Here is a 25,293-nt window from a genome sequence, read left to right as displayed (position 1 = left end):
AATTGGGTATGACAAGGTCTTCTTTGCCTAAGTCATAGGATTATTTTAAGGACCAAACAGTTCTCACGGTTCAAAAATGGGCCAAATATCCTGTGAATGATCCACCTTCTTAACCATAAATATTGGTACTTATTTTCCTGCTTTTTGTCAAGGAAAACTATCAAGTCCATCAGATGAAAATGTCTACATATAAAAGACTTAGTTATATTTAAGACATGTTTGTGAAAGCTTTTACCTTCCTGCAGAAAAGGACTCTTATAATGTACATAAAGTAGATGTCCACATACATGTTCCCACACTCTGATAGAAAAAAAATAACACTCATTCCATTGTTGAATCATATGGAAATCTCATGGGATATATGAGAATAATGATCATTTGTACTGACAAACTTGTTTCTTTTCACCATGCTCTTTCAAGGGGAGACTGGTAAAAATAAATGTATTGTTGTGTTCTTATGCCTGAAATAAGATGAATTAATCTTGCTCTAAATTGTGAGCTCTTTCCAGTCTCCCTTATTTAGTGCTTACCAAATACTGTGGTAACTTTCCATGTGACTTTGTTTTGTTCTTTCTTTACAGAGATGAAAATTATGGTAGGGTGGTGCTCAACCGACATAACTCCCATGATGCCTTGGACAGGTGGGTGTTTCAGACAAGTTACATCATTAGCAGAAACACAAAGACAATAGTTTTGAGAGAAGGCTTGTTCAAGACAGGCTGAATATTTGTGGCTAGCCTCAGGCTTTCCCTGGCATTCTGGAAGACTCTGTGATATCATTAGGAGTTTCCACAGAGCAAAGTCTGTGCTTCTCCAGCTTCATGCTCTAGAACCACAGCTTGGGGGTATAGAATAACCAATCCATGGAGGTAGCCCTCTGGATGGGAAAAAGAAAGGGCTGCTGCAGAAATGTGACCAGATAAGATATATCAGAACCTTAGGAAAAGTAACCCTAAAATATAGAAATAACAGCCCCAGAGTTCACTTGCTTTATGGGCAGTACACTTCTTTTTAGAAACTCCTAGGTTTGTGAAAAACCATTAAATGATACCGAGTGGCAAAAAGACTGAGGCAAATTAGTAGAAAAATTCAGACAAAACTCATAATCACAATAATGTAAACAATCTAAGATTGATCAAACAAGTAGATAATACTCTTGTTAAACCACATTTATGCTCACACACATACAAACAACCACATCCATCAGAAGAACCTAAGTATTTATCAGACACAAGTTTTATCTGGTCTAGTAGCCTGTGTCTGTCTGTCACCAAGATGTATTTAGTAAAGGAGTGTGATTGTCTTTTATGGCATGGACTTTAAAAAGTAGACACCTTGAGTTTTTTAGAAACTTTTATTTATGAATTTTTCTAAACCCTTCTAAACCTGTTCATAATTTTGACCTGTTCTAAAGGTACTGAGCTTAGAACTCTCTACACAAAGTATCTGTTTGGTTTTCTGGTTCGCAGCCTTAGTTCATCTGACTGATTATTCTGTGACTACCTTTGCCCTCTCCTTGGTCATGATTTTGAAGATTACAACCTTGTTCTCAGGTGGCTCTCACCCCCAAAGGGAGTCTGATCATTTTAGTCCAGCTACCCATGGAAATTACTCCCTCCATTTTACTGGCTAACTCCCCTCCACATACTGGCTAAACAGTACATTGAACTTTTATCTTCAGTAACAAAAGTGTGTGAGCCCGAGATGTTTTCCCCTTAACCCATAACTAGCGTCTCAAAATACATGTTCCTAGAAGGGTAGTGCAGATGATTTTCCTCCTTGCACTTGCTCAGATGGATGCCTACTTTGCCATTTTCTGCCCTTTCACAGAGGCTGTACCCACTTTGGTGGACACTTAACACCATTTTGGAGCATCTGCTATGTGCTGCCATAGTGCTAAGTGCTGGGAATACGAAGATGCATAAGATACCGCCCTTGACCTTAGGGAGCCTTTACATTCTGGAAAAACATGGATCCATAGACTACAAGACTAAAATTTACCATGGAAGTGCTATTGTAGAAGTGTGCAACAGTGCCTTGAGAGTAGACGAGAGAGCCTAACTCTGCCTGAATTAATCAGAGATGGCACCCAGAAAGTGTCTTCCATGTTGGCCGAGGAGGATGAGGAGGGGTTTCTGAGTCGGGAAGGGCGGCTGGTGGGCATGAAGCAGGAGAGAAGTGCTTCCATTACAAGTGGCTATGTGTGCAAAAAGCTCCATGTGAGCAGAGACTGAAAAGGCTAAAGGAAAGGGAAGGTAAACAATATAGTCTCCTCACCTAGATAACAGCTTCATAGTAGGCACGAACTAAGAACTTGCGCTGTGTACTTCTCTGCCAGATTATTTAAACCTGTCAGATAAGCCTGGCAGCACAAACACTTGCAGAGATGCCTACTGTGAACCAGACACTGGCCTGAGGACTGGGAATAAAACAAAGTCCCTGCTTCTGTAGAACCTGCCTCCTAGTTGAAGGTGGAGGGGGGGAGAGACTGAAAATAAATAAACACAATATAATATGATATGTTGCCATAAGTGCTAGGAAGAATAAAGCCAACTAATGAGACATAAAGTGATGCTGAGAAGGGCGTCAGATGGCCCTTCAGTGTCTGTTTGCAGTCGTGCATTCAACACAATGCTGGGCTAGACCATGATTTCACTCTGAGGTTCCTTTAAAACTGAGGGAATCGCATTAGGCAATTTTCATTACTTTTTTCTCCCATCAACGGACACTGTTCCCTCTGTTTCCATTTGAAAATGTTCACAGCTATTTATCCTCCAAGGCCCAGCTCAAACTGCGCCTTATCCATGAAGCCCTTTTTGATTCTTTTACCTAGAAATAAACTTTCTCACCTTAGAACTTCCTTCCCTTTCCCTGAACCTCTTTTATGACAGTGGCCACTATCTGCCTTTGGGTGTACATATCTAATTTGTCTCCCTAGCTCTGTGTGAGTAGATTCCATAGTTTTTTATTCTTGACTTCCTCATAGTCATCAGCACGGTAAATTATATATTGTTTAACTTCAAATATTTGCTTAATAAAAGTACACTATATCAAGTTAAAAATTAAATTGTAAGTGCATATACTGCTTTAGTGATTTTTCAGATTCAGTATCTTTGATCTGTCAGCTTCAAATGATGCTTTGAAATGCAAACACAGTAAATCATGATATAATTCATCAAAGAGCTTGCTTTTCCTGTATCACAGGGTTATATAAGGCATTAAACAGCCTGATTTTGCTGATTGATCAGTCTGATCAAGATATTCCCATTTGCTTTGATGATCTTGATTCCTACTATTGAAACTCCTATCCTTTCTTCCCTTCTTTTCTTGTCTTCTTCCCTCTCCCCTTTGTTCTGCTCACCTATCTTCCTCAACTTTCTTTGCCTTCTGTCTCTCTTCTCCCTACTTCTCCTTATCTCCTTTTTCTTCTCCTCTCCTCCCTACATCTCTCCTTTCTCTCTTCTCGCACTCTCTTTTCTTCATTTCTTTCTAGCTTTTCCTGTTTCCTTCTTTTCCTTTCTTCCCTCTCCCTTCAGTTCAGCAAGTTCTTTTTTTTCAACCCTGTCCACGGTGCTGAACTTTAAATAAAGCTATTTGTATTCAGCTTATTGAGCTAGTTTACGGTGTTACTAAAATTCTGCAAACAAAACATATCTGATTTTAAGGGATTGAGTTCCTATGATGTAGAAGTCAACAGTTTTGATAAGAGTACACATTAATTGGTAACCACTTTGCATGTCATGTTGTTTGTTTTGCCTATCCTTTATCCCCAATTTGAATATGTTACATTGTAGTTAGAAATAATTGGACCTAGAGGAGAATTCCTTTATTAGCAGGGGGGAGTTGGGTTTGCCGTAATTTATTCTATCCAAGTCAAAACCTTGGAAGATTTAGATAGTCTGAATCTGTCTTTCCTTGGTAACATGTACAACTCCTACCTAAATAGGTCAAAATTTTACCAAAGACATGATAGATTTTATAAACTTTTTTTGGTAATTTATTTGACTTTCTGTAATTATTTTTTGCTACAGGAAAGCAAATGAGAGAGATGAGCCAAAAGCTACGATTAGTCGGTACAGATCTGATGACACTTTAGACAGGTAAGGTGTTTTTGAACCATGTAAGCAGGATGCAAAATGTATATGAAATCCCATTTTTTTAATCAACCATGAGGTATTTAAATGTTTGCCAAGGTAAGTTTTGAACCATGATATTTTATCCCCAGGGACAGAAGGGCTATTCAGATTGAATCATCTTCAAAATTCACAAAATCTTGACTCAACATGCTATTTTCCCAAAATCCTGCCAATAGTAGATTGATAAGAACAATTTTGAAGAAACTGGTTTGAGTATAAGTAGGGTGGACACTACATGGAATCTGTTCAGTTTAAAATGGAGAATCTAGTTATTTTTGTGAATGAGTAGTCAGTTCTTATTCTAACTTTTGGGCTTTCCATCCCACTGGTGGAAAAACGACAGTTTCTATTTTTCTAGAGAGACTATAAGTTTTAATAATAACATAGTTTTGATCCACTGTAGTATAAAGGCTCTTTACTTTAGAAAGTGAAATTACTCTTGTGGGTGGTACTAGAGTCACCATATGGCCTGTAGAATGGGTCCATGGTGTTGTGCCTGTTGTTAGTTCCTTCCTACACAGAGGAAAAGGGCTCATCTTTATGGAGAAAATTGAGAAATGTCTATTTTTTTTTAAAGTAGGCTCCATACCCAGCATGGAGCCCAGTGCAGGGCTTGAACTCACAACCCTGAGATCAAGACCTGAGCTGAAATCAAGAGTCAGATGCTTAACTGACTGAGCCCCCCAGGCACCCCGAGAAATGTCTATTTAGATTGAAATGTAAATGCTACAAATCACATTTTTATCTTATATTTGGTAGAGATACTTAATAAGCATATATAAAGTGCAAAGTTAACATTTTTAGTTGGAGTCTAGACAATGGGCACCTGAGGCCACTGACCGTTGAGGTCACTCCCTGTAGCTAAAGATATGCTGCTATTGTAGACAAAAATGCCACCTGCTGCATTTTAAGTAGACATGCTGGAATTTATGGTATCTAGTGGATTCTATATTCAGTATTTGCCAGTATTAATTCATGTAGGAAATGTACACACTTCTGTAGTATTCATAGGTTTTCAAGCCAGTCTCCCTTAATAGAGGCTAATCCTCACTGGTATGCCTAAGGAGTTAATTTCTCTCTTATAATTAATAGCCTCGCAAAAAATGAGTTTGTAGAAGTATATGTACAGGATCTCATCTCCACAGCACTGAGTGGAGAGAGGAGTCAAAATAAGTCCATTCATGTTGGCCTTGTGGGCTGTCCTGTTGCACCGTTAATTAAAGACGGAAACCCTATTTCTAGGAATGAATCTGAAAGGGAGATAATTATGCCTCAAGAAAGGTAAATATGTGGGAGACCTAAGCCTTTGTAGGCTGTGTATCTGAAGGTCTATGTTGGGCCAGTCAAGACAGAGCCTTGGAACATTAGCAATGAACTAGACCAGACTTCAGAGGCTAACAAGATGAGTCATTCTCAGCCTCGGCTGCAAATTAGAATCACTAAGAGAGCTTTTAAACTTTACTGATAACTTGGTCCCACCACCTCTCACCCTCAAAATTCTGATTTAATTAGTCTCAGGTGGGACTCAGACATTTTTAAAGCTTATGAAGTGATTCTAGTGTGCAGCCAAAGTTCAGAACCACCAATCTAGCCCAAATCCTTCTTCATTTTATACCCTAGAAAATGAGGCCAGAGGTGACGTGCTTTATTTACACAGAGGTTTAGTGGCGTGTTTGGTCAGCTCATTCCCGAGGCAGTCCTGAGTCCCAACAGTATGCCACATCTCTCTAAGTGTGGAAATAGATGTGAGGGAGAGAACTCAGGAATCAGTAAAGAAAGGCAAGTCCTATCAGGAGTCAGACTTTTCATAATGCTGGCCACTCCAAATGTGAGATAGGACATAATTTTAGGAGGAAGATGACCAAACATATCTGGTATGCATGTATGTATGTATTTCAATAATGCAATTGTTTTATTTTTAATTTTAATTTTTTTAAAGATTTTATTTTTAAGTGGTCTCTACACCCAACGTGGGGCTTGAACCCACAACCCTGAGATCAAGAGCAACATGCTCCACCAACTGAGCCAGCCAGGTGCCCCATAATAATGCATTTATTTTTAAATGAATGTAAGAAAAGTACTGACTTTATATTTGAAGTTCTTTTTAAAATATATATGTAGGTTAAAGTGTGAGGTGTTCTAAAGAAACATAAGTAAATACTAATGTATGTAGCATTCAATAGGGCCCGAATCCTCAAGGCTGTCCAATGACTAATTTGGAAAACCTACGTTGTGGTGCCCTCTAGTGTTCTCTTGTGGAAGTGTAGCTTTTCCTCTGGTTCTTTTGATCATACTGCTAAATGACTGTATTTGAGTATTTCCTGTCTCCAAGACTGACACTTATCAAAACAACCTATTTCACATCACAAGTTGGCAGAAACTTGATTTTCAAGAGAAATACAAAGCTAATCTCCCTAAGTAAGAAGAAATCGACATATGTATTAGAATGGTAGGTTAGAGTTCTCTCCATTATTACTCATAGACTGATGCCCCTAGTAGCACAGAAGAGATAGTGAAGGTGAAAACTAGTAAGTGCAGGAAGACCTGTTGACCTAATATATGAGTGTTGAAACAATTACACTACAGAATCAGATGTCTGACGTTGGGCCCTACTGGAAAGACTTTGGAGATACCCTACTTCTTAGCTGGTTGGCCAAGAGAAAGTCTTCTTGAGACTCCATTCACCTTCTCTGAGACTCCACTTTTTCATCTATAAAATGAAAATAATTACGCCTCCCTTGTAAGGATATTTTAAAGTGTAGAGGAAAATGTATATAATAAGCAGCAAAGAGTAGGTAGCTATTTTTATTATTACATGCAGTATTGTCCACATAGGCTTACACTGTAGAATTTTTATTAACTTCATCTAATTTTAACATCAGAACTTGCCTTAATGTGAACCTCGAGAATGTTTGATATTAAGGTTCTGTTTGCTTTAGACAGATTGTTGTTTTCAGCAAACCAGAGTAACAATTTCCCAAGATTATTTTTATCTCATGTTAGGGTCTCATGACAGCTATAAAGTCTGAGGAGAGTTTCCAAGGAACATTTAAGATTAAAGATTTAGGGTTACCTGACCTCTTACTTAAGGTACTCACAGTGGTTTACTGCAGAGCCCTTTAAATATAAACATTTCAGAGGCTCAGTAGCAGTTAGCGCTGGTGATATAGTCACAGTCCTTGGCCTGATCATCACCTTAGACGTGAGTTTTTTATACATGGCTTCTAGAAGCCTGTACAAGTTAATGCCTGGATTGTGAATGGTTTGTTGAGAATATGGAGTTCTGGAAGATTTCAGTCTTCCTTCTTTTTTCCATTCAAGTGTTATCAGTTTGTGGCATTATGTGCTATAAACAAAACCATGTTTGGAGTTGACTTATAGCCTTTTAATGTATTAGAGTTATTTACCCAATGTTTTAGTTACACATATCAAGATGACATTAGGAATTGAAATCATTTTAAACTTATGACAGTTAAGTCATATGTTTTCCCCACATTAATTTTTTTTTTAGAGTGAGGAAAAGTTAGTGCCCATCTTTGCAGGAATAGTTTATATAAAGCCATGTACTAAAGCTGATGGTAAAATTAAAAGTTTAGAGAAAGTTATAGTAGACCCATAGTGTTGGATCAACAGAAAGGTTTTGCTGACCTTTTGTTTTCCTGAGCCTAATTTTGCTACATCCTCATGTTGTACAAGCCTGCAGAATGCTCTAGGGGATAGTCCCATGTCTTAGGAAGAACCTTCCTCTCTGATGTAAGGGAAGGAAGGGAAGGAGGGTCTGCAGTCATGAGAACCCACCATTGGCATGGAGACCACAGGATTTGTCTTTTCTGCCACAGAGGACAAATACACCTTTTCCAGATGTGACCTCCTTGAGGAGACCTGATATTTGAGGGATTAAAACCTCTGATGGCCAGTAGAGGCTATTAACCAAATGTGTTAGTCAAAGTAAACTAATTCACCGGGGTAGAGAACTCTTTTAACAAGTTCCCTCTCTTGCCCCCAAATCTATTGTAGTTTAGCACAATAAAAGATTACTGTTCACTCTCTTCAGGGTCCAGTGTGATGGGCTGGAAGATAGGGGATGTCTCAGCTCCATGAAGTGACTCAGGGACCTAAGTTCATGTTTTGATGCTACCATCTTCAGCCCATGCACAACAAAACCATAGTGGGAAGAGGAAGAAAGAGCAAGGAGGATCACACAAGAGGTTTTATGATGGGTCTGAAAGTAGCAAACATTTCTGCCCACATTCTTTAGTCTAGAATTCAATCACATGGTCCCAACTTAATTGCAATGAAGAATGGGAAATGTGGTCTTCCTGTGTGCTCAGAAGGAAAAGAAAATTAGTTTGGCAAACATATAGCATTGTCTATGCCATAAAATATCTAAAAAATACTTGTCTTTCATTGATGCCTTTTACGGACTTGTTAAGCACACTGTCACTGACTGGATGTAGAGTTGACAACACAGGGTTTATGGGTGCTGTGCAATCGAAAATTCACATATAACTTTTGACTCCCCAATACTTAACTACTATAACCCACTATTGATTGGAAGCCTTCCGATAGCATAAACAGTTGATTAACACATATTTTGTATGTTATACCTAACTGAATTCTTACAATAAAGTGAGCTAGGAAAAAGAAAATGGTTATTAAGAAAATCATAAAGAAGAGAACATACATTTACAGTACCATACTGTATTTATCGAAAAAATCTGCATGTAAGTGAACCTGTGCGGTTCAAATCCATGTGGTTCAAGGGTCAACTGTGTTATTAAACAGTAATGAATATAAAATAGTGGGTTAAATGCTCAATGAATCAGAGCATCTAGTAGAAAGGCATAAATCTTAAAAATTCCAAACTGTGTCAAAATAGCCTCATAAATAGATTTTGTCTTAAGTAGTTTTTTTTTAATTGCAAAATATCTAAAATGTAACACCTGAAAACAAATCTCTTTACCAGCAAAAGGTTATATTGTGGAGTTATTCTTTCATGAAAGAGGTCTGAAAGGACTTTAATGATCTAAATGTTCATCCAAACTTGTGTCTTGTTTCTTCATAAAGGATCTCAGACAGAAATGATGCTGCTAAAACACATAAGGCCAATACCTTGGATAAGCGACTAACCAATAGGTACCAGTATCTATTGACTTTGGGAAAGACCCAAGTACAATATTTTTCTAAGCATAACTTATTTACTTACAATTCTTCTGTCCTACTTGATATCTATCTGTAAATTCTTTTCCTCCATTTTTTAAATACAAAAATCTTTGTTGCCTTGCTTAATTTTTTTAAAAGATTTTATTTATTTATTTGTCAGAGAGAGAGAGGGCACAAGCAGGGGGACGGGCGTGTAGAGAGAGAAGCAGGCTCCCCGCTGAGCAAGTAGCCCAATGCAATGCGGGACTCAATCCCAGGACCCTGGGATCACGATCTAACCCAAGGCAGATGCTTAACCAACTGAGCCACCCAGGCATCCCTGTTGCCTTGCTTAAAAATTGGGAGAGTTCATTGCTTCAGGTCATCATTCTCACCACATTCATGTTTTTGTTTTAAGTTATCCTGGTGGCAAGAGTATGAAATACATGTAAATGCCAATTTTACATTCTTATTGCTAAAGAAAATTACTGAACTCAACAAATAAAAACGTTGAACTTAAACGATAACTGAATTTTCTGAAATAAAATGATTTCCTTTAGAATCTAGTACAAGACAAAAAAATCATGAAATCACCCTATCAAATTTATTCAAATACTGATGCTTTCTTTCTCTTTCTCTCAAATAATGTCTAACTTTAAATAACGACTCTAAATTCATGGACAATTGCATATTGATGTAAGTATTCATTCTTTGTTGCTGCTCAAACTTTTACCTTTTTTTCTTTTTACCAGAAACATGTCCACGTTTAGATCACCAGAAGTAACAAAGATGTATGTATTTTTCTGACTGAAGTTACATTTTAAGAATAAAGTGTATTTCTTTGTTTGCATTCAAGAAAAATCAGGGTATATGCCCCTCAGGCCAAAGTTTCATTATAATAAAACCACACTCCTGTTGCTTAGGCAGAGTTTAGTAGAAATAAGAAAATGGTCCATGAAGCTTTAAATATTTACCATCTGGATTTTAACAGAAAAAGTTTATCAACCTCTGCTCTAACCAAACACCTGAACTTAAGTCATTCTTTTCTTCTTTTCTTTCTTTCTTTTTATTTTTTGTCTTACTTTTTCTTTTTCTTTTTTCTTTCTCCAAATTTTTATTTAATTTCCAGTTAATTAAGATACAGTATAAAATTGGTTTCAGGAGTAGAATTTAGTGATTCATCACTTACATACAGCACTCAGGCTCATCATAACAAGTACTTTCCTTAATGCCCATCACCCATTTGATTTTTAATTTTTTTCCCCCAGAGACCTTTATTTTTCCCTGTTCTTATGGCCACTAACTTTCTTCCCCTGTATCACTTGTCTTTCAAAACCCCCATCACATTACAATTCAACTGAGTCATGAAATCATAGGTTTGCTAGCAATCAATTTAGATGAAGTACATTTTTCTGAAACGTACTACTCGTGATTATAAACAGCCAAACTAGGTGGATTTCTGAAAACAGAATTGGTTTTTAAATTTGTATTTACAAATAAAGTAATTTTCACCTTGGACCACACCTCTCAGTCATTGAAACAGGCTTGGTTACGTCCTTTTTTTTTTTTTCTTTGGAGGTCTATGTATATTAATAAATGCTAAATAGAGATTTTAAATGGTGTGATTTTTTAAATGTTTTCTTAATCTAATGCTTTTAATGCAAAAAAATTGCAATATAATTCTGTTAGTCATAATATACACAGGATTAAATATATAATATGAATCCAGAGCACATCAGAATTTATTGGTCTGGATTTCAGACACACAATGTCATATAATGAATGATTTCATTCAGTTCCTTCAGTTCTAGTTACTTAGATGAAGACCTGACGATTTATAAAATGGTAAACTAAGGAAGGACTTGTTTTCTCTTCTTCTTTTGTCTATTGAAATATGTTGTGGTGGGTGAAGAGCAGGTGGGAATATGAGTAGATGATAAGACCTTTCAAAGGTGGGACAGCATAAAAAATTTCAAGAATGTGATTTTTGGCTGTGATTAAACAGGCAACCTGGAGTTTCGTTCAATGCCAATACCACCAGCACCCCAGCTCCCACCTCTGCTACAACTCCTGTAAAGAAAAAGAGGTATGATGGGCTGGTTGCATCTGTTTCTTGATGGCATTCTGTAGAGGATTGTCCTTTATTAATTTCTGAACCAAACCATCCACCAAGACCCCCGGTGGCATTCAGAAATTGGTCTCTCATCTTGTTCCCTCCTCCCTTTCCAGGGATCCAGAGCCACTGGATTCTGCTATCTTCAAACTTTGTTCCTTTTCCTCCTCATTTCCATTTCAAATGTGCAGTCTTGGGGTGCCTGGGTGGCTCAGTCAGTTAAGCGTCTGACTCTTAATTTCAGCTCAGGTCATGATCTCAGGGTTGTGAGATCCAGCCCCAAGAGGGGCTCTGTGCTTGCTCAGTGTAGAGTCTGCTTGTGGATTCTCTCTCCCTCTGCCTCTGCTCCTCTCCCTGCTCACACTTAAATAAATAAATAAATAAATAAATAAATAAAATCTTAATAAAACAAACAAACAAATATGCAGTCTTTTCTCTAGGTCCCTTGGGGTCTAGAATATCTAAGTAATGTTTTCGATGACAGAGCTCAGCAAAGAGTAAGCTACTTCAGGTAACACCTTTAGTAGAGTCCTACTGCAGGGAATGCCTAACCCTGAAATAATTATGACTGTGGGGTGGCCAGATGTTGCCACGCTCCTGAAATCTGCCTGCATCTTTGCAGCCTTCTCTGCTCTGTTGATTGGGTTGACCCTACTTCCAAGTACAGAGTCAAAGTCCCCATCTTGACACTTCTATTTATCTAGTAGGCATGGAGAAGTAGCTAGACCTGTGGTGGCAGAATATTCTTCATGAGACAGAATGTAGATGGGCAAAGCAATTTTTGCTTGTTGGAGAGAACGCAGTGCTAGTGAATCATGATCAAATGGAAAACAAGCATTCATGAATCTCAGTGCTTTTTAAAATGTTTTTATTTTCTTTGCCTTCACCTAAGACCATGCCTAGTTTGGGTAGGTGCTCAATGTTTGTTGATGGACTGGCTGATTGCCAAAACACTCCTGCAGTTGGAATTCTGGTTGTGTCTGCGGAGTCTCAGAAAATGTGATCACCTTTCTTTTGGACCCAAATTTCACATCTCCTACCCACAGCAAGAATCTTTCCTCTGACAGGCTAAGCATAATTCAGGATCATTGAAGCCAGCAATAAGACTCTACTTTTGTGATATACATTGTACTAGCTCTTCTGAGTAGAATCGACTACTTACATTGAGTTGAAATTTATGCCCATCTCTTCTTAGATCAGTCCTGTGGTGCCTCAGAGAATAGACCTGCTTCAAGAATTTAAAGCCAGCTCTCCTGGCTTCTTTATCCTAGCCTTTCCTTCCCTGGACTTTCCTCTGACATGTCACTCTCCTCTAAACATCTTCATTTTTGGTCCATATCTAAGTCTTTCTGACAAAGCCCCTAAGCTATCTCTATCAATTAAAATTAAGTCCTGGTAATGTGAAGACATCTTTCTAATTGGATATATATGTGTTTGTATATATGCATTAATACATATATATGTTTACATAATTGAGGTTAGCATTAGTGGGGTGTTCACTTATGTTTTCAATACTCTTACTTTCAGAGTTTTCTTTTTATCATGGAGCTTTTTTAAAAAAAAATATTTATTTATTTGACAGAAAGAGAGACAGCAAGAGAGGGAACACAAGCAGGGGGAGTGGGAGAGGGAGACGCAGGCTTCCCGCAGAGCAGGGAGCCCGACGGGGGGCTTGATCCCAAGACCCTGGGATCATGATCTGAGCCGAAGGCAAACGCTTAACAACTGAGCCACCCAGGCACCCCATTATCATGGAGCTTTTAAAAAACTCTAAATACAGAATAGAGCATACGATTGGTTTTGATTATAAAATATTTCAGGTATGCAGAAAATAGAAAAAGAGGTATGTTGATGATAAACACCCATCAACCCACGAGCTAGATTTAACAAATATTATTTTCCAGATGCTCTTCACATTTCTTTTTAATGAAATGTCCACATTTTAGTGTCAAGAAAACGGGGAAAGGAGCTTACTTGGGGAGCAGAGAGCCTAGACTGTGGTATAGTTATTTTAGTTATTTCCTATTGAGTTTATGAAATAGTCTTAATTTTATTTCTAAGGCTTGTAGAAAAGTCATCTCAATGCCTTTTAGCTGTCAAATTATTTTCAGCTTTTCCTGGTAGACATGTGGGTGGGATCAGGTCTTTCAAGTGCCATGTTTATAACTGATGTTGTTTCTTAACAGACAGTCCTGGTTTCCACCACCTCCTCCAGGTTACAGCACCACCCCAAGCACAGGAGCAAGCAGAAGGTAAGGGAAATGTATCAGATGTAATTGCTATGTAACGTAATGGAAGAATGTGTTGGATATTGACAATGTATAATTGCGGGAGCTTTGGAATAAATTGGAGGAGATCTTGTGAATTCTGAGAGCTAAACAAGACAGTGCTCAGTGGGAGTGAGGTCAGGCTAGCAGTGCCTCCGGAAGGAAATCTGACAAGGTGCGAGGAGTAGGTAGTTGTGTTAGTTTGCTAAGGGCTGCTGTAACAAAAAGTCCCATAAACTGGGTGGTTTAACAAAAATGCTTCTCACAGTTTCAAAGGCTAGAAGTCCAAGATCAAGGTGTCAGCAGGGTTGGTTTTCTCTTTGGGTTGGGAGGGAGACTCTGTTCCACATTCTCTCCTGGTTTCTGGTGGTTTCCAGGTACCATTTGGCATTTCAAAGTCTGTATAAGCATCATCCAGATCTCTCCCTTTATCTTGACGTGATGTCCTCCCTGAGTGCATGTCTGTGTCCACATTTGCCCTTCTTAAGGGGACACCAGTCATATTGGATATGCAGCCCATCTGACTCCATCCTGTATGACCTCATCCTAACATATCTAATTACATCTGTAATGACCCTCTTTCCAAGTAAGGTCACATCTGAGGCCCTGTGGGTTAGGGCTTCAGCATCTGAGTTTTGGGGGCACACAGTTCAACCCACAAGTGGCAGAGGAGAGAATGGAATGAAACACCAGGCAGGGCTCCACTGTGGGCTCCTGGTAAACCACCGCTTCCAGGCAGTGATGAACCCAGACGACTGGATGGGAATATGAGTTGCAAGTTCTTTGTAAACTTTAAGGGATAAGTGGGTGTTTTCTACTTTTATATTTTTGTTGTTGAGATCAATAATTATAACTAAAATTATAGACCATGTGCAGGGCACCTTGTTCTACCAAATCCATGCTGGGAATGTCAACAACCATTTAACTTAATATGTGATTATTGTGTGCCAGATATTGTTCTAATATCTTGGGATGTATCAGTGAACAAAACATGGAGCCTACACTCTGACCTTCAAAGAAGCAGACATATGTGCAGAACTCCTATAATCTATGCCATCTCTAACACACAAAGAAAAATAAGTCTCTGATTTGGTTTTGCTTTAAGGTATCCAAAACTGTTGTTGTTTTCAATCCTCAGAATATCTTCACCAAATATTTCCATGTTCCAATGGGACTTATTTTCCCAATTTAACCATTGGAAAAAAGAGTTATTAAACAATGTACTTGTTTAGCATTAGATTGTTTTATTTCCTAAAATTGTCATCTGTTGTGTAGGCTTTTAATGTCTCTTTTATTTCCAAGTAATGGAAATATTTGAAAATAAATGTCCTTTATTACAATTTAGGTTGGCTTATAAGGATGTAAATAAATTCAGTTGATTAATAGACACAAAGAGCTCAAGTTGCTTTTTTCACACATGTTGCATCTCTCTCTATATATATATTTATATATTATATATTATTTATATATGTATAGTTATTAAACACATTGAACAATCACAACTTGGAATTACATCCACCTTCTGTTAAAAAATTTTCTTTTTAAACCTCCTCATCTATAGATGACTTCCAATTATATGAACTGCCAAGTATGGATTATGTTTCTAGTTTAAAACCTTCTTTCCCCTCAGGCAGTATTTAGATATGTCTCTATGAGTGACACCTTTCATGGAGCTACCTATTGGGGAAAATATTATCTAGGAGTTTTGCTAGTTACTATTGTTTCCTGAGGATTTTAAGATCCACCCAATTTATCTTGATAGATAATAACTTGTACTTAGGAATATTTATTACTTATTTCTAAAATCTTATGTTCATCTTCTATTTATTATTCCAGTATTGATGTAAATTATCATTACAATAAACAACTGGTTATATAACTGTGTAAGAATACAGAAGGATTATTCATGAGTTAATATCTCATGCTTTCAATGCCCATTGAGCTTGTGCATCTCTGTTTGCGCAGAACTGGTAGAGCTTGGCTATATGCCCTTACAATTTATGCATTGTTGGATGTAATTTACGTGGAAGATAAAATGAGTCACAGTGCTCCTATTTCTGGTTCCTGGATCAGATCCATAGCACCAGAACTAAAGGAAAGAGACGATTATTGGACTAGGTTGATCAGTTTAGATATCCTTTCCTTTTTTAGAGGCACAGATTATTAATATAATGGCTAAACTGAAAGACTGCTCTTTGAGTATCAGAGCTAATGTCATGCCAAGCTTTCAGGGAAAGGAGGGAATAATAACAATATAGCAATGCCTTTGATTTCTAAAGTGCTTTTCTTTGGAAGAGCTCAGAGTACAGCTTCTGTTTCTTACCTTTAATGCCAGTGCATTCCTAGGACTGAAAAAGAGCAATTATTAAATGATAAAAGGAAGCAAAGGCTTCAAAAAGAGATCTTTGTTCCCAGAAGAACACAAAGAAAATGAAAATAGGTCAAAAAATATAAAAATGGGGGACTATGATTTTTAATACTAGCTAATAGCTCAATGCTAAGAATATTTCCCCCATCCCTCACTTATACGTTGGTCATCTTCTCTCTTTTCCCATGCTCCTGCAAGAGAATTTCCCCTTAATACTGACACTCTTGCTCTCCTTCCTGTTCTTCATTTTGTGAACCTTCATTTCTCCCATCACCTGATCTTTTCCAGAGATTTCATTTTCTCTCACACACACTCTGTGCAACACATTTGAAAAGACCACCAGACTTCCCAGCCATTGTCGGAGTGGATCCTTTTCTTCAACTTTCCTCCCCCTTGACCTCTCCATGGCCTTTGACACCATGCATCACACCATCCCTCAGTTGTTCCTTTCTTATAAAATATGGAAGAATCAAACTTAGTTGTGTTTGGATTGAAAACTTGTGTTGGCATCCTGTTTGGATTAAAATCTATTATAGGCGGGGCGCCTGGGTGGCTCAGTTGGTTAAGCAACTGCCTTTGGCTTGGGTCATGATCCTGGACTCCTGGGATCGAGTCCCACATCGGGCTCCCTGCTCATTGGGGGGTCTGCTTCTCCCTCTGACCCTCACCCCTCTCATGCTCTATCTCATTCTCTCTCTCTCTCAAATAAATAAAAAAAATCTTTAAAAAAAATAAAAAATAAATAAATAAAATCTATTACAGGCATGATGTAAGTGGCCTTACAAAGGGTCTCAAGCTCTTTTACCAGCAGAGGAACCCATATGCTATCATAGCTTTATCTATATTTACACGTAAATGTATGCCTATACCTATGACTATATAGGACTGTGTTTACGTCTTTATCTCTTTCTGTATCTACACCTATAACTATACCTACATGTAATTCTGTGTACAATTAACATAAGGCTGGTGAGTTCAACTAGAGATTAAATGAGAAAATTAATTTTCTAAAATAACCATATCGTATAGCCTAAAGAAAAAAAGCAATTTCTTAAAACAGGTATCCTTTTATGTATGATATACATTAGTCTTATGACGAGAGGTTAAGATCTGGGTGATCAAACAGAATTTTGGAGTTAAAAGTTAAATGTCTTTGAAAGCCTCTTGCCTTTTTTTTTTTTTTTTTAATAAAACAAGATTAAAGAGAGAAGCTGTGATTTATGGTAACAAGACATAGCGTGTAAAGTTTGAAACTTAAAAAAACCTTTTCTAGATGGTTGCTAAGGCAGTTCCTTGGTCATTGGAATGGAAATATTCTCCGACCTTCTCTTCCTTTTCTTGCTGATAAGGGAAACAACCAGCATAGTATTTTGAATGACCAACCTATGTCAACAAGGTTATTTCTTTTGAAATCTTCTTATCAAATGCCCCAGAACCTATTTCTTTTCATTTTAATTAAGACTGAATCAAGATTTAACTTTTATAATTGCTGTTCCCTGTTACTGTCATCTGTCTCTCCTCCTACCTCTGTGATCAAATCCCTGCTTCACTGGTTTCCCCTCCTTTCCATGTTCAAACCCCTTTCATCTTAAAAAATAAGCTTCTTAAAAATTAATAGCCCAGGGGGGCCTGGGTGGCTCAGTTGGTTAAGCGTCGGACTCTTAATTTTGGCTGGGGTCATGATCTCAGAGTTTTGAGATCGAGCCTCGCGTATCTTTCCCTCTCCCTCTTCCCCCACCTGCCATGTGCAATTGGTCTCTCTCTCTCTCTCTCTCTCTCTCTCAGGAAAAAAAAAAAAAAATTGAATAGCCTAGGGGCGCCTGGGTGGCTCATTTGGTTAAGCATCTGACTCTTGATCTCATGGTCCTAAATTCAAGCCCCGCCTTGGGCTCCCTGCTGGGCATGGAGCCTACTTAAAAAAACAAAAACAAAAACAAAAAAAACCAGTTCATAGCCTAATCACACAAATCCATTCGACTGGCACCTTATCTCTCCACTGCAACCAAAGTTTTCAGAAAAGTTGATGATACTTGCCATCTTTATTTTCTGATTCCCACCACCATTAATTCATAGAAACAGCTCTCCTCAAGGTCACAGATGACCTTGCTGATAAATTCTTGTTGACATTGCAGTCCCTATGATTACTTGACCTTTCAAAAGACATCACTGGCTATTCATGCCTTTAGGAAATCTCTCTCCTTATCTTTTGAGAAACCCCCTTGCCCCCACCCTCCCCCACCCCAAACATACTCCTGGGTTTCCTTCCTCTAGCCATTCTTTATCAGACTCCTTTGCCACTTCATCATCCTATACCAGCCATTAATTGTTGATGGTCCTAAAGCCTCAAAGTTCCTCCCCTCTTCTCATTCTGTATTCTGCCCCTCCACGGGTTATCCATACCCAGGGCCTCAATGACCATGTGTGTGCTCTTGACTCCACTTATATCTACTCCATACCTCTTCTCTGAGTGACTTTGGACAGCCAACTGCTTGCTCAACACCTTCCCTTATATTTCTCAAAAGCATTGCAAACCTAACATGTTCAGAATGAAATTCCTAATTTTCCACACTAACCTGGTGCTCTATCGCAATTAATAATACCATCCTTCTAAAGAAGATATGATACACACACACACACACACACACACACACACACACACACACACACTGAAATATTATGCAGCCATCAAAAAAAAACACAGAATCTTGCCATTTGCAATGACGTGGATGGAACTAGAGGGTATTATGCTGAGTGAAATAAGTCAATCAGAGAAAGACAAGTATCATATGATCTCACTGATATGAGGAATTTGAGAAACAAGACAGAGGATCATAGGGGAAGGGAGGGAAAAATGAAACAAGACAAAACCAGAGAGGGAGACAAACCATAAGACACTCTTAATCTCAGGAAACAAACTGAGGGTTGCTGGAGTGGAGGCGGGTGGGAGGGATGGGGTGGCTGAATGATGGACATTGGAGAGGGTATGTGCTATGGTGAGCACTGTGAATTGTGTAAGACTGATGAATCACAGACCTGTACCCCTGAAACAAATAATACATTATATGTTAATAAAAAAATTTTTTAAAAAATACCATCCTTCAGCCCATTGACACTTGAAAACTTGAATTTATTTTTTACACTTTTCTTTCCTTAATCACCAATATCCAATCCATTTAGCAAATCCTATCAATTTATCTGCAAGATGCCACTTGAATCCATATGCCTCCTTCCAATTCTATCATCATATCTTTCTGGACTACAGTAGTAGCTACCTAGATATTCTCCCTTCATCCACCCTGATACCCACTCCCTGAATCTCTTCTCTACACAGCTGCTCAAGTGATAATTAGAACATATCACCCTCCTAAATAAAAATATGACTTTCCATTTTTCTTAGAATAAAGATCCAAATCCTTAGCACTGACTGCCTGTCCTTACCTGGCTTCCATCCCTTTTAAGTCCCCTTTGCTCTCTGTTCCAGTCATGTAATCTGTTTTAAATGCACCATATCCCACCTTCTATAGACCCTTTGTATATAAGGTCCTCTCTGCTTAGAATCCTGTCTTCTCCCCAATTTGGAGGCACTTACAATCTTGTGGTCATGTTTTCATCTGGTTTCTCTTCAAAATATCACTTCTGACTCACGTCTGTTCTGTTCTCTCTGCTTCATACTCACTCAGGTATAGAAGACGGCAGCTTTCCCCCCTTGATTTGTCCAAATACCACTTGCATAAGATTTTAATAAAAACGTGGGATGATGAAAGTGCTAGCAATACATTGTAGAAGCCCAGCCCAAACAAGGTCAAGTGTAATATTAGAAATTCCTGTTTGTTAGTTCTTTGGCCACACTTGTTATTGGTTATTTCTTCTTGGCTCACATTTCTCTACAGGCCTGATCTTGTTGCTATTTTACTCAGTAGCCCCTCACTCCTTCTTTCTTCCATCTCTCTTTTTCTCTCCTGTTACCCCTCCTTCTCCTCTCCCCTCTTCCCTCCACCCCTCCAATTTCTATTAATTCTTTATGTGGGCAGTTTAGTTCTTTCTTTGCTGTGCCAGGCTCTTCGCAGAAAATCCCATCCCCATAACCAAACATGATGATCTATTCTCTCTTTGGGAGGCATTCTATGCTACCTTTTAAAATAAAATTATTTTCTTGTGTCACAATCATATAAACATCCAGTCACCCACACTTAAACAGCAAAATTGTCATTGACCTCTCTGTCTCCTTTTTCTTTTTCAATAGTCATTGTAATGAGTGTGAGGGACTTGAGTGCCACTCAAGAAAAAGGATATGACCACTGGGGGATAGTTGCACACTCCGAGCCTTATTTGGATGGTGCTTTGATAGGTTTGCCTGGGGAGGGAATTGCTCCCACATAAGACTTTCCAAAAACAACTGCACAGGAGCCACCACCCAGAATGGGAAGAGGACAAGGGAACTCCTGAAGGAAAGGGAGGTTCATGGAGGGGGCTTTCATATCTAGGTGATGCCACTAAGCAGCATGGCAGGCAGTTCCTTGGTCAGAGAACTCTGACAGGCAGCAGTGGTTTGGGGTCTTTTATGACTCCCATACTTGGGTAGTATGGATGCAAAAGAAATCCTAATGCAAGATCAGCTGTGGGATCATGAGAAAAGCATCAACATTCTCTGGGAACTCTGATGTGGTAGGGAGAGCTTCTAATGAGGGAATCAGGGAAAAGGTCCTGAAAGAGGTGTGGCATTTGGGGGGAAGAGAGGGATTACATAATACTAGGTTTTCAAGCCCAGGGTGATTTTAAGCCTAGTGATGCCACCTATCAGTACAGGAAGAAACAGGAGCAGAATGGGGAATACACAATTGGTTTTAAGAGGCTGTGCATTGATTTGAGCAGGTAGAGTCTGGGTTACTGAAAAGATATATTTGTGAAGGTAACTACCAAACAGTGGGAAATGGGGGAGCTGCTCAGGGAAGAGGTTGGTGCCACAGATCCAGGTTTTGGAATGATACCAGAGATTTAAATATGGTATCTTCAGAAATTGAGAAAATATTAAATGAGAAGAGAATGAAAGTTGAACCTTGATGTGTGTCTACACATCAGGTGGTGAAGGAGGCACCAGAAAATGAGACTGTAACTGGTACAATTGCATGGTAAAGGTGAAGTGTAATACGAGGTTGGTAGTGGGGAGGCAGAGTAAGTGGATGCATTCTACATCCCAAACCAGCCCATCCTTCAAAGTCTAGTATGAATCTCACTTCCACCACAGCTTTCTCAGCCCAAGAGGTTGTTTTTGTCATCTGAACTCAAAAAACTTATTGTCTACAATCCTCACTTGGCAATTAATTGTCCATTACCATAGAACATTACTTATTTTCATGGTATACTCATTGACTAGATGGCATAATCTTATAATTCTTTGAATCATCCATACGACTTTATCCATAGTAATTTGTTAATAGGTACATATTAATATCAATTTATCAATGAATTATAATATTTCTTAGCAACTACAAGATAGGGAATTCCCTCAACCCATTATGATATTTGTCTTTTTGTAGTTAGGCTTTATTCTGTGTGCTCAAGCTATGATGACAGTTTAAATAGCTCCCTCCCCGCCTCTCTCTCTCCCTTCCTCTGTCTGTGTCTGTCTCTGTCTTTCCAAACAATTACTGAACTCTGACTATGTGCTAGGAAAGCACTTTGCTAGAAGCCAGGAATACAGAGATGTGTGAGACCTAGTCTGAATTTCAAGAAAGTCAAAGTGTATCAGGGAGTCAGTTTGAGCCAGGAGTGCTAAACACGAAGACTGGCCCCAAGTGAGAGTGAGTCCTTGAGTGTATGATAAACACAAATGTTGCAATAGCCACAAAAATATGTGGAGGCATGGAGAGGGAGGCAATAGAGGATGTGTCTGAGGTACAGTGGGATAAGCAAGAGTAAGCCAGGTATAGAGACGACGTGGGGATGGAGCCATTCCAAGAAGAAAGGAGTGGAGGAGCAAAGGTTCTAATGCCAGAGAGCATGGTGTGTGTGTGTGTGTGTGTGTGTGTGTGTGTGTGTGCGCACGCATGCACGTGTACATGCACGCACATGCACACCCACACCCATGTATCTACATGTGTGGAACAATGGGACTTCTATCCAAGAGGCATTCTCTGCATTCATCCTCTATCCATTATGCTTAGTGGTAGCAGGAAATCTAGTAATTGCAAATTCAATGTCATATGGAAAAATGTCTAGATATCCATTTGTAATCTATCATTTGTGATAAGTTTAGGTACCTTTTCAGAATATCATGTTTCTTTTTTAAGAGTTAGTGCTTTGCTGTTATGTGATTTGAGCTCTGGGTATGTGCTAGAGATCGTGAAATATATAAAAGAAAGCGCAAATGTCATCACTATGGGTAATTGTTAGGTAAGAGTCAGTGAAGTCTGCTTTTCCCACTTCTTTCGCTTTAAGATGTATCAGAAAGCTTGATGCAAAACTGGTTGTTAGCAGTAACTAGTGTATGTCTTCAGTTTCCAACTTCTTAAACTTTTCCTCATTTTTGAGTCCTTCAAAAGAGTGATGACATTTGCCAAGGTTGAGACAGGGCATGGATAATAGGTGCCATTCATGAGAAATATTCAGTCACATCACAATGAAATGTGGACACAGCATTTCTAGGAAGTTGATGTTGAAGTTGTTTCTGATTTCAGAATTGACCATTCAGTGTATTCTGTTTATGATACATTCAAGTGCTTCTAACTATGTGTTTAGGTGACTTAGAGATTCAGTGGTTAAATGGCATGTGGAGCTCATTTAAGAAACTCACAGAAGCTGAAATAAGGTAGTTGCTTAACAGCCAATATAAATGTTTATGGTGTTACCCATTATGGTGATTCAAGACCAGCAATGAAGCCATTCCCACCACCACCACTACCAAAACACCAATGTGGTTTTTTCTGGAATCATTTCCGAAGACAGACAAGAAAATACATAGCTTTTGATAAAATTAAAATAGTGGAAACACACCTAAGAAATTTCCCTAGGAAATTACCATATAGTTAAATGCTTGCTATGTACTTTTATAATTTCTCATCCATATTTGTTTCAACCTCTTCCTCTTCAGTGGTTTTCACTTTCAGTTAGCTGATTGGTAGAGTTGAAGGAGGAAAGAAAATCCTGATTGAAATGTGAGTTGCCATGGCAACTTTACACTAGTTATATTTTTCTGTCTGTAACTATAAATGGTAAAATGTAACCTTTCTAATTATACTGCTACATTTTTAACGCTATTGGTACCAAACACTGCGAAGTTTGTTGTCATGGTAAATTAAATCAATGTATTTTATTTTTAACTCAACCAAATTCTTTATATTAACTAGAATCTGTTTTATAAAAACTAAAGATTTTATAAAAATCTTAGTAAAATGTCAAAGTACAGTGACTTTAAAATTTTATCTGAATGCCTAGAAATACCCATTGTAGGGGCGCCTAGATGGCTCAGCCAGCTAAGCGTCCGCCTCTTGATTTTGGTTCAGGTCATGATCTCAGTGTCATGAGATCCAGCCCCACCTTGGCTCCAGGCTGAGTGTGAAGCCTTCTTAGGATTCTGTCTCCTTCTGCCCCTTCTCCTGCTCGAACATGCACTCAAATACTCTCTCTCTCTAAAAAAAAAAAGAAAAAAGAAAAAAAGAAAGAAGGAAAGAAAAGAAAGAAATACCTATTCTAGACATTCAAAATAATTAAAACGTTAACCTAAAATAAGGTTTTGAATAACGTTATTTTTGAATAGTGTTGTTTGAATAGAATGAGGAGAAAACTTATTCAAAATGTGTCAATGAAGGGCTTAACCTTTAGCCTCGAGTTAGTTGCTTTTTCAGTCCTATGAGGTCAACATAGTTTCTGATTTCATAACACTAGTTTTAAGTAATTCATACATTCAAACACAACCAACAAAGGCATCCCTGCTTCCCCCCAATCCAGATTCCACCAGTCCTATTCCCTTAGAGCCCCCGTTGCCTCTCCTGCTGCTGGGGGAGCCCCTCAAAGTATGATGAAGTGGGGCATCTTCAGGTTCAGAAGCAGGGGCAAGGAAGAAGCTATGAGAACCAGGATACCTGGGGGCAAGTGCCCTGCCAAGTTACAGCTCCCTCTGCCCCAACCATAAAAAGCAAACAGTTTGATTTTTTTAAAAAGTGTATTTCACCCTTTAGTAGTATTGGTTGAAGGTCTATCAACTAGAGATGATAAATCTCACCTCAGCAAAAAGCATGAAAATTCCAAGAGGTTAAAGGGGCTGTCTCTGGTCATCCAAATCTTAGTGTCAATGACCTAAATCATGTTTCTTTTCTGCTAGAACTGGGCAGAATTGAGACATGCTGAGGAATGGTGGCTTGAATTTCATGAATAGGGGATGGCTTTGGAGCAAGAAGATGGGGCATCCCGGGTATGGTGTAGTGTGGGTGACAGGAGCATTCTGTGAGCATTCTGTGACATAGGAACTGGGCTTCTAAGAGCCTAGGAGGAGGGAAAAGTGGGTAGGGGGTGCAAGGACCCACACTGTACTTAGGAGTGTCTGCATACTTGGTGGCACTTCTTTGTCTTCTGATCTTTCTTCTTCCTCTGTCAGGAATATACAGAATATTAGATACATGGAGTCACACAGTATATATAGCCTTTTGAATCTGGCTTCTTTCACTTAGCATAATTCCTGTGGGATTTATCCATGCTCTTGTGTGCATGAATAGCTTATTCCTTTTCATTGCTCAGTAGTATTCTATTATATGGAGCTACATAGTTTATTTATCCATTCACCTGGTGATGGAAATTTGGGTTGTTTGTATGGGCTTTAAACATTCACATACAGGTTTTAGTGCATACATGTTTCTTGGTATGATCATTTCTCTTGAATAAATGCCTACAAGTGGGATTGCTAGGTCATATGGTAAGCATATGTTTAACTTTATAAGAAACTGCCAGTTTGTAAAATGGCTGTACTATTTTGTACCCCACCAGCAATGCATGAGAGTTCAAGTTGTCCCATTTCCTTAATATCACTTAGTACTGTCAGCTTTTAAAAGAATTATTTTAACCATTCTAATAGGTGTGTAGTGTAGCTCATCCTGTTTTTAATTTGCATTTCCCTAGAGACTAATGATGTCAGGCATCTTTTCATATGCTTATTTGTTACCTGTACATCTTCTTTGGTGAAGTATCTGTTCAAATCGTTGGCCTATTTTTTCACTTGTGGTTTATTTTCTTACTGTTGACTTTTGAGTTTTAAATAATCATGTACTGCTTAAA

At 38.5% G+C, this 25,293-nt stretch overlaps 1 protein-coding gene across 3 annotated transcripts in view; it reads left to right on the top strand.

Annotated features, from left to right (window-relative positions):
• Positions 1 to 25,293, top strand: part of SCEL (sciellin) — a 301,422-nt gene that overhangs the window by 216,092 nt on the left and 60,037 nt on the right. For all 3 annotated transcript variants that reach the window (XM_078070236.1, XM_078070235.1, XM_036066939.2), the window contains 6 exons: positions 582 to 641; positions 4,032 to 4,100; positions 9,204 to 9,272; positions 10,031 to 10,069; positions 11,284 to 11,364; positions 13,578 to 13,643. In XM_078070236.1, the coding sequence (XP_077926362.1) occupies positions 582 to 641; positions 4,032 to 4,100; positions 9,204 to 9,272; positions 10,031 to 10,069; positions 11,284 to 11,364; positions 13,578 to 13,643 (384 nt within the window). The remainder of the gene's footprint in view (positions 1 to 581; positions 642 to 4,031; positions 4,101 to 9,203; positions 9,273 to 10,030; positions 10,070 to 11,283; positions 11,365 to 13,577; positions 13,644 to 25,293) is intronic.

This window comes from Halichoerus grypus, chromosome 4 (genome assembly GCF_964656455.1).
Source record: "Halichoerus grypus chromosome 4, mHalGry1.hap1.1, whole genome shotgun sequence".
Lineage (NCBI taxonomy): Eukaryota > Metazoa > Chordata > Mammalia > Carnivora > Phocidae > Halichoerus > Halichoerus grypus.
The sequence above is the reverse complement of the archived record's forward strand: the minus strand, read 5'-3'. Positions and strand labels throughout refer to the sequence as shown.